This window comes from Musa acuminata, chromosome BXJ3-8 (assembly GCF_036884655.1).
Source record: "Musa acuminata AAA Group cultivar baxijiao chromosome BXJ3-8, Cavendish_Baxijiao_AAA, whole genome shotgun sequence".
Lineage (NCBI taxonomy): Eukaryota > Viridiplantae > Streptophyta > Magnoliopsida > Zingiberales > Musaceae > Musa > Musa acuminata.
The window spans coordinates 554,193-573,291 of NC_088356.1; the positions used below are offsets into that span (position 1 = coordinate 554,193).

The following is a 19,099-nucleotide window of genomic DNA, read 5'->3' on the forward strand; positions in this document are numbered from 1 at the left end:
GTCATTTTTAAAAAATTTAGGACATGGACATGCTGAGGATATGTGAATTTTTTAATGTATATATAATATTTGATTAACGTAAGGTTTATCGTATTTATATTTAAATTTTCTAATAATACACTATGGTATGATAGGCACCAATCCAAAATCTCATTGAAGTTGCAAAGCAACAGAGAGTTGAATGTGCATCATCTTTTGAGCATGTCTTGACATAATTTTATACCTACATAATCCATCATAATGAAGCTAAAAATGAAAGTCATGTAGTGCTATCATAGCATGTTCGAGAAGTCGCTGACAAGGGTCAGGTGAGCATATTCAAGAATTGCTAGGGTGAATTCATAGGCACCTAATCTGATTCAGAATAGGTAAGCATATATATGCCAAAATAAGTTTTAACAAGTTAATCAGAATAAAAAGGAAGAAAAAACCCAGGTTAAAAAAATAAAAAACCAAAATAGGTTAATAATCAAAATAGGTTTTCTTCTTTTATTTAGCAGTAAAAAATAAACAAGTTAACATTTAACAAGTCAGCATCTTACCTTGCGACACAACATGGAGAAGGCTTCGCCGGTGAGGAAGAAGCTTCGTTGGACATCGGTGAGGTTGCGGAGGGCTTGTGGGCACGTGATGGCCACTAGATAGTGGTGGACATAGGTGGGGCACTCGAGGGCGGAGGGCCCGAGGGTGCGTGATGGCCATCGAGTATCGGTGAACATAGGTGGGACGTGGAGGGGCGAGGGGCACAATCGTCAAGGCTTGAGAATGTTGATGGGATGCAAGTGGGGCATAGGCTTTGCTAGATGTCGATGGGACATGGTGGACTGGGGGGAATTGACGCAAGGGGTAGAGGCTTCGTCGAGGAAGAAGGGTTTGAGTCGGGGTAGAGGTGAGTGATGGTTGTTTGGGGGTTGCATGGGGCGCGCCAAAGGCTTCGTCGGTGAGGAAGAAGGGTTAGAAATCCTTGCTGAATCCATTGATGAACTAGTTTTCCAGGGATTTCATGCCTCCATCGCATGTTAGCACGATGTGATGAGTAAATCTGTGTTTGACACGAGTAAATCTCGAGCAATGTCGTGTCCGACAAAAATAGAAAAAAAATAAAAATAAGGCACGGTTGGACATGTGTCTGATCGTGTCGGTGATGTGTCTATGTTTGACATGGACATGTCCACCAAGTTGATGGGTTCGTGATTCCTGACAATTGGTTATGGCAGACATTGTTTTGTGTTAAATTCATGTCAATTTTGGATTAGATACAAAAAATTCAATTTTGCTCAAAATGTCTAATTGTTTGATTATCTTTCGAATGGGTAATACTATGTCACTTTTGGTTAAATGCATCGTTGATTGTGGGTTTTAGGTACTGCCCATATTCCATATTGAAATCTCCTGCTCATCTTTGTTCTTGCCTCCTATTTATTAAACTTTTCGTAAATTGCAGGTTTATTTTGGTCGAGCTCAAGCTCCTAGATCTATTTCAGATCTGCGTGGGTACTATTCTTACACTACATTACTCTCTTGTCAACTAATAAAATGTATTTATACTTAAAAGTGCATGACAAAGAAGGTGTTGGCTCGGTGCTATAAAGTTGCTTATAGATGATCTTTCATTTTCTAGACTTTGTGGATTTTGCTAAACTAACCAAATATATTAACTCTATGATTATAAAATTCGTGGATCAATATATCCTGGGATTGTTTATTTTCAAGGCATAATAAAAATGAAATAATTTTTCTTGGCAGATGTATATTTACTTTTGGCTCGAAGTATGACTGTAGTTCCTGGGGTTTTGATTTCTTCAGCTTTTCTATAAAGGCTTTCTTCTTAAATATAGTCTCTTTATCACTAAATTTCAAATGCAATGATAACATATGATAATGTTGAGTGCCACATAAACTGATTTCAGAGGTCTACTGTGAATGCCATGCATTACCAACTCATGAAGACTTTGCTTTCAATATGCAATTAAATTTGGCTGCTATATAGAACAGCCACTTATATGTTAAGCAAAAATGATTCGGACCCTTTTTTGACGAAAAATTATCTCCTCCATATTGGATGATCATGGCTTCCTCCATGTTCATCCAAGAAATTGGCAAACTAATATTTTTTCCGACCAATATCTAATCAGATATTCTTGTCAACTTCGTATGATTTTTTCTTCTGGCATTCTTTGATCCTCATCTGACCATATATTAGATAATACATCTTGCTTTATTTACAAAAATAGTTTGTTTGGTTCTCACATCAATCTTTGCAAGATGAGGCTTTAAAGACATTCTTACGAGTTACAAAGTATTTGTCCATACTGTATACACAAAAGTGGTACCGTATGACATACCATGGCATGCAGCTAGGAAAAATATAAAGAACATGTTGGACCTGTAAGTGCGTGTTGTTGCCGCTGGTATCAGTATGGGCTCTGTGATTAGTATGTATTGGTTAATATAGTAGGTATGGGCTAGTGTTTAACTCCTTGGTCTTTCTTGTTAGATGGCTAGGCTTGCCACTTTAATCTACGTTCTTATGTTCCTGGCGAAATCATGATCACCATAATCATCGGAGAGTTAAGACTTATTCCAGACAAGTCAAACTTTATAGGTCAAGATCAGTGCTTATTAAGAAATTTTTGTATAGAGAACATAGTTTTGCTAAGGCTAGAGGAGACCCGTGTCTTGATTTTGACCATTCCTCTTATTGCTGTCCAATACTGCTTATCATATGTTTTTTTCCATATACTTGTAGTGCAAGCCCAAAGGTGTGAAAATGAGGAATTGTAGATGGCCTTTTTAATAATTCTGATGCCTTTTAATGGGTTTTTATGTTTTCTATGCACTATGTATCTTAGTTAGATGAGAAGGGAATTGTTGGCATTTGACTGAATAATGTGAATGGCATAACAGGTCTCATGGAGTATTAATTGTGACAAGTTATACTAAGAGCAGTAGTTTGTGTTTCTTAAAAGAAATGGTACTCTTTTGGTTTAAGATGCAAAATTGATATGGGACCTCAATAAAATGTACTCCAGATACAAGATGCAAGTTCTCTTCAATAAGCTTATGTTCCAAGCACCAAATTTTGTAAACTTGGTCATTTTATCCTTTTATTGATTTCTATTGGTGTTTCCTATGGTGGTTCCTGTACTTTTGACACAATAACATCAAATCTTTGATGATCTACTTAAAATTCCTTTCAAGATTAAGTAATCTGATTGCTGTATTATTTTCTCAAGTGGAATTAGGCTTTGATGAGCTTGATATGATTTGGCAACAAGTATTATAGGTGTACTTAGTGGTGATGGAATCAAATACTGGTATTTACAGATCAGACAAATTAAACATGTTTGTTGGTACACCATTTACTTAATATACTGACATTATGGCATTCTAAACATCTTTTTCACTAGTGACCAGCATGCACTCTATCACCCTATTTAGTGTTGTTGATTTATAAAACAACGGGTTGTTGATTTATTGTTGTTCACTAATGACCGACATGTACGTGTACTCTATCACCCTATTTAGTGTTCACTGGTCTGATAAGTTTCAGTACGTGTGCTGAAGACTATATCTGATTCGATGCTTAAGGTTTAAGTCAATTAGTGCAATAAGAAACATCGTCAGTTTTTTTCTTCTTTCTTTTCTTCCATGGCATGGTTGATACTTTTGTATGATCTAAGGAGCAAGGTTTGGATGATTAAACAATATGTATTGGGATTTACTGAACCTTCTCCCACATCACCTGCAACATCTTTTTCAATAAAGTCAGGTCCCAGGTACAACAAATCAGCCTGGGTTGTTTGAAACAAGAACTGCAAAACTGACTGGTTCAATATGGTTTGATCAGTATTCAAGGTTGAACCGCTGACTGGTTCATGGAACAGACCCAAATTGGGTTCTTTGGGTTGAGTCCTCATATAATCTTATTTCTCTGTTTACCTACCTAGGTCTGTGACACAACTCAGATATGGGGAATTTCAACCTCTCCATTCGCTGCATGCTTACTGCATGTGGCCGCCCGCATGTACACCTCCTCCCCCTCCTTGTCCACAGCCTCGTCTGTTCTTCTTCCTCCTTTCTCTTCCTTTGCCACTGTTTCTTCTTCCTTCTCCTCTTCTTCTTCTTCTTCTTCTTCTTCTTCTTTCGTTTCCTTTTTGTCTCTCTCCCCTTCGTCCAACTGTTTGGACCAGACTGAAACCATTCTGATCCGACCATGGACCTTTGCATGGTATGCTGGACTGGACCATATCCATACTGGCCTTACCATGGACTGGCATGGTTCCAGTACCCAAAACATCAATCCATGGTTTGAACTTTGAAATAAGCCAATTGAACACAAATTAAGCAATCCATGGTTAATTTTGTGCTGATCGATTGATCTTGTCTGACTAGGTCAATTCTGATCCATCTTGGACATTCCTAGTAATATAACCCCCTCACATTTTCTATTTTTTTTTTTCTTTTCTTGGGCTGAGGGTCCATAACAGGAAATATTTTTCCGCTAAATTTTCCTCCTTTCAGAATCAAGCCCTTTGTTTAGTTAGGACATATTGTGGATCATGTTTTTTTTCTTTGGCAAAATTGTCCTTGTATATGATCCATATTTATATTTGTGATCATGCATGGCTATTACCATGTGTAGCCAACATTGTGCTCCTATTAATTATTTTCTATTATCATCCAATACATGGAAAGTTGTATGTTGCCGTGATTTTAAGCACACTTAGTCATCAGTCTTGATGACTTTTGAGATCACTAGTTTCTAATTCTCTTTTATCTGTAATGTTTTTGCTGGAGGACTATTAATCCACATGATGTTGCAACTTTGTCTAATCCTGAACCAACCCATTTTTTGTTCAGGCTGGTATGTGAAGACATTAGTGGAGGCCAGGAGAATATTCCTATTCCCGTCACTAATGTTGTAGATGATCCACCTGTACCACCAACAGGCAAGCTTTTTTATTAGTTCCATCGCATCATTCAAGTTGCAATTAATGGTTGATTCCAAGGAGGTTAATTCCAAAGAATGTCATATCATGCAGACTGGGCATATGATCGGACTGATACATATCAGATGGTACCAGTGTCTGGTGTTGGTACACCTGTAGGTATCTATTTATAAAAGGGTCGAAAATGGCCCAAAATTAAAAACATTATCTTAGGATTTTTTTCTCCTAAGTTCTTGGTATATAAATTATATTTAAAGATGAATAAAGCAGGGTTTGCCGTACCGAACTGTATCGCTCGGTACGGGCAGTACGTACCGGTCCAACAGGTTGTCGGTACGTGGACCGTCTGTTACCGGTCCGAGTGCACTGTAGCACTGTAGCAGTGCACTGTAGTAGTGCTACAGTCTCGGCACACCTGGGTGTACCGCTCGGTATATCGTATCGTACCGGTACCGAGCCCAGGTCGAAATACCGGTACAGTATGGTATTGCGAACGTTGGAATAAAGTGTACCTAAGTCATAAATGAACAAAAATTCTAGTTATAAGTTTGAAAAATTGAATCTATGAATACAATAAGTTGTGATTAGCCCTAAATTATGCCTAATGACCCCTAATTGGATCTAATAGTGAGAAAACAACACTAATTAGCTCTAATTAGATCTTAATCAAATTAAATACAATAAAATCATTAATCAACCAATAAATTCATAATCATTCATAATCCAACAATGAAAAACAGGGTGTAATTAGCCCTAAACGCCCCAATGGGGCCTAAACATAAGAGAATGGCACTAATTGGGCCTAAACATAAGAGAATAACCTTAGTCACATTTAATCTTTCTACATATGCATTAATAAGCCTCCAAGTTTATGAAATGATATATAAAACATAGACAAAAAAAAGAGGCTAAATACCTTTAATTGGGGAGAAAATTCCATCGGATCCTGAGTTCTAATCCCTCTTTTATTCAAATGAAGAGGTTGATGTCGACTAATCGTTGGTTAGGAATTAAACAAGTGAGAGTGTGAGACATAGTGAGAATGAGAGTTAGTGAGAGTGAGTGTAAGAGGGGGAACAGGAGGCCTTTTAAAGGGCTAGAATAGGGCTCAAAGGTCAATTTCATCGTTGGGACCTGGTTTTTGGAATAGGAGATTGGTACGGTAGAAATTCGAGTATTACCAACCCGTATCTGTCAATGATGGTTGAGTTTCGACTATATTAGCTGATATAGGGGCGTACCGATCAGCATGCCTACCCCACACCTATCCTTAATCGCATACTGCTCATAATGCGTTGGTTTGCATAATGGTGCCTGTTTTGTACTGTATTTGGTCCATGGGTAATTCCTTATATTTTTTGTTAGTGAAGCACTTCTATTCAGTTTTGTTAATCATATATATATGACCTTTGTGGTTGTTGAATATCACCTTAATTTTTTGTGTACATAATCATGATGTTGATTGAGGCAACCTTGAAATGTTACCAAAGTGTCTATTCAATATATGAATCAAGGAATGCAATTTCGTCTGGACTGCTGCACACCAACCGGGTGTGATCTGGCCCATGGACCAACCAATTTGGGACCCTTCTCATGGGTTTATGGTTTCATGCCTGATATGCCCTGTGGGCTCCTGTGAACTGGGCCGTAACCACTCCCCTTGAAAATTGGGCAAAATTCTACAGCTGTTTGTCAGGTTGATCACAATAATTCTGATATAAAACTATTGAAACTAAACAAATTTAAGTATTGGAAGTTTTTTTCCTCGTAAATTAATGGTAATATGAGGATAGAACAATCTTTCTTCTTGGTAGAACCAATCCAAGAACTACAATCATCAAAAAAGAAAAAATCCACCAAAATTTTTATTTGAATTATGTTGTAGTAGAATTGTGAAAGTTCACTCAAAAATAAATTAAAATACAGTCATTCACAGAAAGTACCTTAAAACGTATCAAATTCGAGAATTATCTATCCTAAATTCATCATAAAATGAAAAGAATTTTATAATCCTTGTTAGAATCTTTTTCTAGTAGAATTATGAAAGCTTAAGATGGTTTGATTGAAGTTGACCCATTATATTAAAAAATGAATTGAATTATGAAAGCTTAATTAATTTGATAATTAATTATTCTAAAATTATCATAAAATAGAAAAAAAATCAGTACAAAAATATGTCGAAGTTGATCCGTTTACACTCGTTCACACAATCCATCCACAAATGAAAAATTCTAAAAAGTTCTTGTTAGAATCATGTTATAGTAGAATTATGTGAGTTTTGGATCATTTGTTGGAAGTTGATCTCGTTACACTCAAAATGAACTGAAATACACTTGTTTATTTAACCTTTCCAATTGAAGATTTTGGATTTTATAGTCGAGTATGTTTAAATTAAAAATCAAGTGTATTTGAACATTGTTCAAATACACTCACATTCATATATGATTATAACTCTGATTCATTTTTTTTGTTGGAAATTTTAGAAGAATTATTTCTTGAATTCTAGAGGTGTTTTTGGAGGTGGATGGAAAGTGGAGGGTGCAGGGGAGGAGTCGGAGGAGGGGGAGAAGGCAAAGGAAATGGAGGAGGGGGAGGCAAATGAGGAGGCCAAGGCGGAGGGGAAGAGCGAGGAGGTGGAGAAGGAAGGGGAGGAGGTGACAAAGGAGGGGTGTATCTGATGAGGCCCCTTTGATGTTTAAGTTAGTAAAGGTTTTGAGGATTTGGTCAAGTGTCGAAGTTAAAAAGTATATTAGGAATGCACCTAGGGTCATTTTATAGTGTGATGGATGAGTGCTAGATTGCATCTAGGCTGCAGTAAATGCTTGAAATGTTTACAGGCATCATTCGGCCTTCAATGGGTCACAAGATTGTGCTTATAATCGTTTTGTTGCGGTTGCAGAGTAATGTCTTTGTTGAGTTGGCCTTCTTATTAGTGCTGCCCATCCCAACGTCGTGGGATCGAGTTGACACTTTGTGGTTGTGTTGTCAACCTCGTTAAAGGTCGTTTACTTGTTGGACTTGGCTGTGCCATCATTTTAGGATGCTTTGTGGCTGATTCGACTATGTTGTCATCATGTTGTTATTGTAGGACACTTTTGGACTGATTTGACCATCACTGTCATGGGATTCTTTTTTGTCAATTTGATTTCATCATCACAGGATGTATTTTTTGGCTAATTTGATTATGGCATTGTCTCAGAACTTTTCTCGTTTGATTCAATTGCATTGATGTCGGGGGACGCTTCTTGGTTAATTAGGCCGTGTCTGTATCGAGGGATGTTTCTTAGTTGATTTGGTCATGTCGAGGTGGTTCCTTGTTGATGGTGCTATGTGCATTGCTTTTGTTGTTTGGATTCTAGCTTGTGTAACAAACAATCCGCTCGTGTGAACCATCATCGTTGCATTGGTTTTCTTGAAGCATGTTGCTTCGATTGTAGTACCTGATTAGATTTGATTTGATTCTTGAGATCTCTTGATAACACTACCTCATGGTTTGCATGCGTGGTCCAATAGTAAGGTGCCATGTTGGTTTGCAATTGAATCGTTGAGGATTGTAGAGATTGCAATCTTTGCATCCAATCTTTCTTTGCCGATCTCATGCTACTATGTTGTTTGTCCAGATGAGCTTTTAGCCATTAGGTTACTCGATCCTATATATATAGGGCCTCTCCCTTTATTTTCTACCCACTCTCTTGTTTTCTTACATTTGGACCATTTGGATTTTGAGCTAAAAACGTTTGATGGACGCCAAACCCCTATCTTTGAAGGTTTGAGATTTCTTCCACCTCTTCTTCTTCCATGTTCGGATGGGACTTGGTTTGGTCACTGATCCCATTTTCCCTTTCGGTCTTAGCGGAGCAAACTTTGTCCTCCTCTGAAGGGGTCGGAGTTGCTACTATAAGGGAGGTTGTTTTGTCAAGGTGAATTCCTCGAGCAATGGGGTTCGCAATCCTCGATGAAATCCTTTAGCTCCTCATGCATGAGCATCTTAGACTTAGATTACTTAAGATATACATTATGCATTCTGATTGAGTTCGAACTTACTCGCTCAGTGATCATCGACCTTAGACGTTGAATCATTACTTTTGTATATATATTAAAGCAATCGTGTGGTGGGTCTCTAATTCCCGCCCACTCTGTTTTTTAGAAGTCTTCCAATCTTGAAAGACCACTTTTACCAATGCCTCTTGAGGTTGGCTGGGGCCGAAAAGGGGTTATTTAAAAGAATTGTCATGGCTTTGATTGAGTCCACCACCATCCTCTAAATGAGTGAGTAGTGGCTCATTGATGCAAAGCTTAGTCCTACGCCATGGTTTAGTTACTGTATCCTTCCTCCTTTTTTTATTTCCTTTCTTATGGGTTCGGGCACCATCTCATGTGTTTAGATATGGATCTCCATAATTGACTCTATTGTGTTGTTGACAAGCGCAAAAGGAAGAAGGATCCTCCCACCAAGTGGCATAAAAGCAATGGAGGGATTAAATGTCATACCTTTCCTCGGGCCCACACATTGAGAATCCAATGATGCTCGAGGTCGAGCGGAGGGTGTTGGCGTTTAACTTGATGCACAAACATCCCATCGACCACCTTTCGACCTCGCCCAACCAGCCGAGGTGGATGGGTGCCCCTTAACCCTTGTAGCACCATTAGCGAGCTCCTTCAGTTCCCAAAGGGGGAGTCTTTAAGGTCTCCTAACACCTCTTGACTGGAGGGGTCGCATTGGGAGAAGCAACACTTACAACAATAACAACAGGACTCGAGGCTTGCTAACCTCTCGACACCATCGACCACCTTGGTGACGATGAGGTCTCAGAGCTACAACAACAACGAGGGGTGGAGAAGTGTGTCATCTGACACTTGATTGATGTCATTATTATGACATGACATTGAAATCCCAATCTGAAGTCAATGACCTCAGTTTTAGCCAAAGTCCCAACTTTTAGATGTCATGTTGTAATACTTCTTGTTGGTGTTGTGTCAATGTTGTGTTAGGTCCCACCCTTGGGACCTGGAACCCCTGGGTGGCACTAGGCCGAATGGGGCCTTAGTTATATGTCTAAGGGGTGGTGCAATGCTTTTAGCGTGCTCGCTTTTTGTTTGATGAAAGTGCTAGATAGACATTGGACTTGCATTTGCATTTGTGTGTGATTGCTTAGCCCATTTGCGAGAGCTTTTGTGTCCAATAAAAATTATTTGCTTTGTGTCGCTTGTGATCCTAGTTATTTTGCCCTTTTCGTGCGCGATGGTGACATATTACCCACATGTTCTCATTTCTAACCTTTTCTTCTCTATTCATGTCTTTTGTGGATTGCACAAGATTAAGGTCTAGGTTACTCTTTGTGGACGAATATCTCTTGGGTGTCACATTCATTAGGCAATCCCAACTAAGGATGTGACAAGGTGGTGGATTGAGCTTTTTATTAATTTGTTTGCCATCGGATTGTTTGTGGGAATCATCAGTATAATTGAGTATATAGAGAAAACATCTATCTTGCAATTACTGGGATGGGCACAATTGAGCTTTTATTATCGCTGTGTACATGAATGTGTAAGTCTACAACAAAGAGGTAATACATTATTTTAACATTAGAATTGGAAGTTTCCAGGTATTCTCAAGACAACTTTGACTCGAACCTAAAACTTTTTAATCACATCTGATAAGACTAGGAAAGTTAACAAGATCTAAGACAATTAATGGCTATAAGAGATCAAGTAACAGGGTCATGTTATTGGTCTTGGATGGAGTCTCTTGATTTTGGTTCATTGTAGTCAACTTTTTAACCTCAGAAGGAGAAACAGAAGAGTATAAGGTGGCTGACAATAGTAGCTGTTAGGGAGAAGAGCAAACAATAAAAGGTGGAACAAGGGAAAATTGAGAGAAAGGGAGATGATTAAGGGAGAAAATTGCTATTACTAAGTTGCTTTACAATTCCATATGCACTCTCTTTGAAGGAAATCCTCTTTTAATGTCTTTGTATTATTCAAAATTTCACTAGCTCAGTGATTGGGGGGATAGTGTGTCTTTAATGGGGATGTCAAATTGTTGATAGTTGTAGGCAGAACTGTTTCTGATTTTGTTTTCTGTATGTAGACGTTGCAGTTGTTACTTACTTTAGTAATATCTTCTCTTGATATAATTAATGTTTTCACAATTACATAATTACTATATTCTAAATGAACATTCTTCAATACAATGTTTAAGCTTTTACATTTTAGTTCCATATTTGTTTTTCTTTTGAATTGTTAGTCATCTTGCACATGACATAGGTAAAAGATCTTACAGTGCATACAATTTTTGCTTTTTTCATTTTTGATTTAATCAATTTGCTTTTAAATGTTTATGGTAATGTTTAAGATTTTAAATTTTAATATTTTCGATGGCCAATGGTACGTGTCATGTTGTTTCTATTTATATCACCCTTAGCTAATCCCGATATAAGCCTGATATTGCAAACCTTGGCTGCTTTGTGCTATTTAGAACCCAACATGCATGGGAGTGTGCAAGCCCATAGCATTGCTGATAGATGTGTCATAGAACTAGGGTGTTCGATAAATCTTATTGTTATGTTGCAAGCATGACCATCAAATGATATTATAAAAGAAATGAAAGGATGAAGGAGGTAAAAGATCGAGGTGGGAAAGATGAGAGTTTGAAGTGAGGCAGATCTCTAAGCGGTGGAAGAGGATACCCATGATCCTAAAGAGAGTGGACAAAGGGTAAAAGAGTGTTGAGGAAAATGGAGGTTAGAAGTTGGATGAGTTACTTATAGAGAAAAGGATAATTGTGTTACAAAACCCCAAGTCAAAACATGTTTTAACACTTCCTAAAGACATGTTATGAAATATTACACTATAATAGAATCATACTTGGTAGGTTCTAAAGGAACGTTTAGAAGAATTCAGAAGGATAGATACATCATACATTTCACGATTTCTTCCTTCTACCGGATGATGTTGACACGCTCTTTTCTTGGTTGAATCTGGGCTGATTTGGATAGAGTAGAGCTTCGTGCATTACTTGGCGGGTCTTCTAGAATCTTCCTTCTCTCTCGAGAAATTTTGGGTTTTTTTTATATGCTGATTTTCTTTTGCCCTTGCTGATCCAGTTTGAATGACTGAACATAAATGAATGCAACAAAGCAAAATAAGATTTCTGTCCCTCGTTTAGGAAAATAATTGCCCTAGACTTTCTTTTCTAATCTGAACTTGGATAATATGATGGTTTCAATAAAATATCACTGAAAAACAACTTCAAAATGCAATACACATGCCAGTAACATTTTAAACTTGGACTTCAAGGCCCCTCAAAATATAATTCAAAACTAATTCTGACTCAATATAAGCTTAAAATTATGAACTCAAATTTGACTCAAAACAGCATCTGTGCTAAACAATTTACTAAAAAACCCAAATTGATGGTGACTCGGACCACGTTAAACCTGTCCATTTATGGTATTTGGATACCTACCAAAAATAACAAAAAAGTCACTATAATAATTGCAGAAATAATAAAACTTTGAGTTACTAAATTTAATCTAACCACCCCAGAAAATCTTGATGTTATAATTGCAGCATATTGTGATTGATTGTTGCCAGACATTCTTGTCATCCTCTTCATAGTGTTGTTTAAAATGAAATTGAAAGTGAGTCAGAATTGTTGGCAATTAATTATTTTTTGTAGATTCTGATGAACCTCATCAACTACTGTGAAGTAGTTATCTTTTAAGAATTGGCAGTTATGTGGCACTTGGAAATTTTGATATATTAGCACCTTGAAAAGATTAGCCAATTTGGAAAAATTGACAAAATCCTAGTAGTTTTGGTAGAACAAGCTATTTGTTGGCTTAACGAAATATCACTACCTTCACAGTTCAGCTTGGCATAGTTGAATGCCTTACCGTCACAGTACAGTTTGACCGATGAGAATCCGACCGGCCTGCACAACAATCTTCAGTTCTTTTGATAGCTTAAGTTACTTTTAAAGTCCAACATGATCCATGGTATTTATGTTCTTGTTGTAGTTTAATGGTAAGTGAACTATGTGAAATAGTGTCTGAGATAGTTAATTATGCTTGTTCAATGTGATGGTTCATGAATTCTGCTCTAATGGTTTTTGCAATTGTCATGGCAGGTTTTCTATACCAGAAGTCAATGCAACTAGCAAAAAGTTTGAAGCTTCCTGCAAATTTTCTTGGCTGCCAATGTGAAGGGGACTGTACGAATCCTAGAACTTGTGCATGTGCCAGATTAAATGGATATGATTTCCCATATGTTCGAAGGGATGGTGGCAGGTGACAGTATATTCTCATCCTGTCATAATATTACAAAGAATTGAGATCATACTGGGTCTTAGTGCACATATGCATTTTATCTGGCTTCTTCAACCTCATTATCTGGATGTGACACCCAAGGATTTAAAAATCAGTCTGTTACAAGTTTTGAGAACCTACTGGACTAGTGTGGTACTGGTATACTAGATGGTATGTGCCGATCAGGGATTTAGATTGGAGTACAATTTTGGATTCGGCAGTCAGTTGAACCATTACAACGCTGACATACCATCAATATATTGAATTGTAGAATTGGTATCAATGGACCTCTATGGTCTTGTATCTGTCTTTGGTTAGACTGGTAAAGTTGGTATTCACCTAGTATGACCAATATTCAAAACCTCGGTACCGGTATTGGGATGCATTTCTATACAATACTTGATTAGACCATAGGTACTGGTTAGTATGTACTCTGATCTGACTGAAATTTAAAATCTTGGTGACAGTAATAATATTGTGCGCTCCGAACCAGGATGCATTTCTATACAAGATTAGACCATAGGTACTGGTTAGAACGTACTCTGATCTGACTGAAATTTAAAATCTTGGTGACAGTAATGTTAATGTCGGCTCCAAATATAATTGTTGTACTAATTTTGGATTTGATTAGATAATATGTTATTTAATAGATTCATTCTAGAAGTAAAAAAAAAGATTGTGGAGAAAAAATGGACTTAAATTGAAGAACAAAGAGGACTAGATGTTGTGCTCCTATTCTCCCAACTGCAAACTGGAATTGGGGCATTTTTTTCTTTTTTTTGAAATTGGAGCTTCTAATTGAATACCAGCTTTGACGAATGTGTTATGAAAAATTGCAGAAGCCTAAGACTAAAGCATCTGCCTGTAACTTTTTGTTTATGTTTATCATGTCACCATAAAATGATTAGGGTAAGAGGCACTTGTGCTTATACATTGCAGCCCATTGTAAAGGATCTAAATCATTAATATCTATATTAATTCTTTGGACATAGGAACTCCAAGATTGCCAAAATCAGTGTATCATGATTTATTTATATTATTGATAAAATCAAATTGCTACTATATGTTAAATTGCTTATTTCTTTCATATATGTGATGTATTGGCTGGTATAAGGCCTCAAGTTGTTGGACAAGACAAATGATGTTAAAAATCCTGGAAGTACAAAACATATTCTTTTAAAACATTTTCAGCATGCATCAAGGTGATGGAAAATAATTATCTCTAATGAGATGGACAATGTTCTTTTTTTTTGTTTAGTATATTAGTACAAATACATGCATGCATGCCTTTGAAATTATTTAGATTGAAATTAGTTATTAAGGGTACTAGTTGAAATATTCCAAATTCTACATTTATGCATGAACGTTTTTTACACTTCATTTGGTGTTGGTTTGATGGTGACATAAGGCACCTAAGTCAGATAAATTATTGTCAGAGATTGTCTGTGGTTGACTGTGCTCAATGGAGTTGATCTTCAATTAAATCCTCCATTATTGATTTTGAGGTCCATGATGGAGGCCTTGGCCCATTTGAGAGAATTCTGGCTCAACTCTCTTTATACACATATCTATTTGTGGGTGTATGTGCATGGAACTAAGAGCGGCATGAGCCGCTGCTAGAGAAGGATATTTTGATAACAGATGAAATGGAATGGAGATTTTTTAGTCTGTCTAGGGCCTTTTGTTGAGGAATCCAAAAATTGATATCGTATCAAGTTCAAGGTCTTAAACTGGGTATGCCTACCCGAAATCATATCGGACATAACATCTGTTTCTGGATCCAAAAGAGGATCCTTTAGGCTAATCTTAATACTTCTTCCCCTTGTTTCTTCACTCCTCTCTCACTTTAAACCCATTTTCCCCCTATTCTTCACCAAACACTCTTAATCTCACTCGCGAAACTTGATTTCTCTCAAATATGAGGCTAATCTCAAGCAATTGAAGGTTCATTTTCTGGAAATCATCTTGTTAGTGTGAAGCAAGTTTGATATAATTAGTATTAGAGTTACAATTAGTGTTAAGTAAGTTTGATATAGTTATAAGCTGATTCCAAGGATTAATCTTAAGTGCTTATCTTTTGATGTTAATAATGGTTTGAAATTACAAGCCCTGTATTGGATAGACTTTCATGGTGTAAGTTGTTTGATGAAGACATTATTGTAACTAATGGAGATCTGTTTGTACTAATTCTCAATTTGAGCTACATGACATGCCAGACACTGGTTTTAGACTAAGTAGGAACAAGGTTGAATATGCAGGGTGCAGCTTTAGCAATGCCAAGCTAGCAAATACCTCTAAGATGATGAGAAATTTGCAGGAGTAAAAATTTAAGTATCATGGATATTGTTAATAGGGCTAAAGCGATATGATTGGAGAAGAGCATCACGAGTTTTTTAGATTGTCATATGCTTCCTACATTAATGTCAACCACTCTTTACAGGTTAGAATGTTTGTGTTTAAAAAATAAATTAAGATAGGAGCGTACGGATGCTTCATTGCATATATTTGTCTCATTGAAAATTTATCTGCATGTTATTGTCTCATTCAATCAAAGTCATACTGTCACATATGCAGGTCAGTACTCTTAAGCAAGTGGGGAAGTTCTAAACTGGGCTTTAGGAATTTCTAGATTACCTAGATTTATGTTGATGGATTGGTAAGATCCCACTTGTTGAGTTTTTGCTCTGAAAAATGCACTTAAAATCAAGAAAAAAAATTAGGTGAAAATTATGAAAATAGTGAAAAATCAAACTAAGAAAATTAGGGACCAAAACAAGAATATCTTGGGTCTAAGGAGCATTATTTGTGGTGTATATTACATAGATTATATGGGTATGTGTGTCCATATATGAGTTATAAGTAGGGATGATAAGTTATGACTGAAAAAAACATAAACTGGGATTTAAATGGCACTCCATGCTGTTCAAGGATTGTGATACATTCCAATCCAATAGGATATAGATTATAATAGTATTTGTGTATATACATACATATGAGTTATAAGTAGGGATGATAAGTTATGAGTGAATAAAACATAAACTGGGTTTTAAATGGCACTCCTCTCTGTTGAAGGATTATGATGCATTCCAATCCAATAGGAGTCAAGCTTTAGTTCTAAATTGGTTTTATCAACTTTTGATTATATATCTTTTTGTCAGTAAACTTTTGACAACTTTCTCCGTTTTATATTTAGTAGAGTTTTGTTAAAACAAACAAGGTTGAATCTTATCCTATCCATGGTATTAGATTGTTTTGTCTATTTTTTGATATAAGAATTGCTACTTTTATTAAAAAAATTATGATCTCATACTGTAAATATTTCAGGTATGTAATCTTTATTTGTAAACTATCTTAGACATTTTAAGGGACTGAAGGGAATATGTTTAACAAGATCTTTTTAATTATAGAATTACATCAAGGTTTATTTGTAAGTTCTTAGCAGGGTTTGCCTTTTTGGGTATCAGACCCGTTTCTGCAATTTGTTGGAACGATATGTATTGGTCTGTATCGATGCACTGACACATGGTGCATCGGTGTGTACCGGTGTTTTGACGAGGAAGAAAAAGAGGGTGAAGAGGAAGGGGTGGTGGAGGAACAACGGAGGAAGGAGAAAGGAAGAAGAAGAAAGAAGAGAAGTGCAGCATCAGTGTCCCTGGGAAGCAATGGCGGCGTTGAAGCAGAAGTGGCAATGGCAGCATCACAACAGCGAAGAGGCAGCGTTGCTGCAGCATCGCAGCAGTGAAGAGGCAACGGTGAGGGCTGCGGCATCGTACGCGAGAAGACGGCTCATGTTCACAAGCCTAATTTGCCTTTTTTTTCTTTTTTAACGCTGAAATGGATTGGGGCTCATCACTTTTTGGTTTTTTTACTATTTTAATCAAACCACTTGAAACAGGGGTGGTCTGGATATTGGTCCATGCTTGGACCAGTATGTACTGCCCGTACGGTATCGTTTTAGGTGGTACAACAATCATGGTATCGTTATGAGTGTCCAATGAGTGCCTAGCACCTCACGCATTTTGACACTTAGCACCTTTGGCTACATTGGGTTGTAGATTTTAGCCTCCATGTCACACAAATACCTACATGTGGGTAGAGTACAAATGAATTTACTACATCTCATCTATTAACTTAATCTTATAGATGAATTGAATTGTGTTAAAATTTGACAAATATGCACAAATTAATTTATGGTTTTTACTCGTGCTGCATTTGGTCTAGACTCTGATATCATTTATGCTAAAGTTGAAGTCTTTGGGCTACTTAATCTTCCCACAGTTTATACTCTTTGATATTAACTATTACATTCTAACCATTATTTGTGTGCTTTCTTGTCCTCAAATTCTTGTTGTGCTGTTCCATCTAAATTCTGCAGTATTGTATCCCCTACTTTAGTCTAAAATTGTTTTATAATATGTTTAGTGGAACTAAAAATTTGTTTTCTTTTCCTGTAGGCTTATTGAGGCTAAGGCTGTTGTTTTTGAATGTGGTCCAAATTGTAGATGCAGCCTTAGTTGTGTCAACAGAATATCTCAACAGGGACTAAAGTATCATTTAGAGGTGATGCTTAATTCATAAATGCCTTCGTCTCGTCTCAATATTTGTTATTTCAAAGCTTATCAGACTTTGTTCTTGTTGCTTGCGTCATATTACAGGTGTTCCGCACGCCAAAGAAAGGCTGGGGTGTTCGATCCTGGGATACTATTCCTTCTGGTGCTCCTATATGTGAATATACTGGGATTCTTACAAAGACAGATGAGATTGACAACGTAGAGGAGAACAACTATATTTTTGAAATTGACTGCCTGCAAACGATGAAGGGCCTTGATGGTCGAGAGGTGCTTATTGCAAAATGAGCAGTTTTACTTCAGTGAAAGTCTATTTTATTACAGAATCTTATACAAAATTGTTTGCCTGGGTAGCTTAATCTTAAAACTTTTGTTGAGTATCTGCACACAAAGATACTCTTGAATACTTATTCACTTATTCATGTCTCATAACAAATCTGTGGCAGCTGGAATAGATTAAACACAATACACTGTCATTAGTACATGACAATCATGATTGCTTTTGACAATGGGTTTTAAAGAAGAAAAATAGTAACAACATTGCACATGAAGAATGTGAATCATTGTTGGATCCTGCACCTGAAGTTTCCAACATAATATTATACAAGATATTTTGGAACATGAAACACTTGTGTACCTGCAGTCATGCATGAAAATCTTTTTCAACAAAAGAAGCTGCTTTGCTAGATGCTGATACTTTGTTTCTAAAGAGACTTTCCTGGTCTTTCACATAAAATTTCCTAGTCTTTCTTTCTAAAAGGACTTTTAAGAGGTCACCTTTGTTAAAATATAATTAGCATTTTTTGTTACAGCTTCTCCATGAGATCAAGTTTCAAAATCATGTTAGAAAGCTCATATCCATATTCTTTATAGTCCTCTACTGTACTCGTGTAGTTTACTTGTTAACATGCAACTAATTAATAATAAACATTATTTTTTACTCAACTAGATATTGACTGTTGCTCGTGCAAGATCCTTACTCCAAACATCATGCAAACTTATACGGATGTCTTTTTGTGTTATGATTTTCATAGTAGTTGGAATATTTCTCTTTTTGTTCTTAATTTTTAGGAATATTGAAGAAAAAATATAAGTGCCACAATAGATTGTGTTGTAATAATTTCTTTAATGTTACATATCAGAACCTAGTCAATGCCCCATAATTAATTCTTTGTACGCAATATCCCAAATGAATACTCCAAAGTTAACTTTCTGTAAAAATATTATAAATCTTGAAGTTAATGATCGTGATTAAGCGTCAAGAGGTATC

At 36.6% G+C, this 19,099-nt stretch overlaps 1 protein-coding gene across 3 annotated transcripts in view; it reads left to right on the forward strand.

The window, feature by feature from the left end:
- Positions 1-19,099, forward strand: part of LOC135645970 (histone-lysine N-methyltransferase, H3 lysine-9 specific SUVH4-like) — a 39,095-nt gene that overhangs the window by 17,725 nt on the left and 2,271 nt on the right. For 2 of the 3 annotated variants that reach the window (XM_065164963.1, XM_065164961.1), the window contains exons 10-14: positions 1,445-1,494; positions 4,864-4,952; positions 13,084-13,243; positions 17,716-17,821; positions 17,917-18,099. In XM_065164963.1, the coding sequence (XP_065021035.1) occupies positions 1,445-1,494; positions 4,864-4,952; positions 13,084-13,243; positions 17,716-17,821; positions 17,917-18,099 (588 nt within the window). The remainder of the gene's footprint in view (positions 1-1,444; positions 1,495-4,863; positions 4,953-13,083; positions 13,244-17,715; positions 17,822-17,916; positions 18,100-19,099) is intronic. The other variant, XM_065164962.1, reaches the window with a different exon arrangement.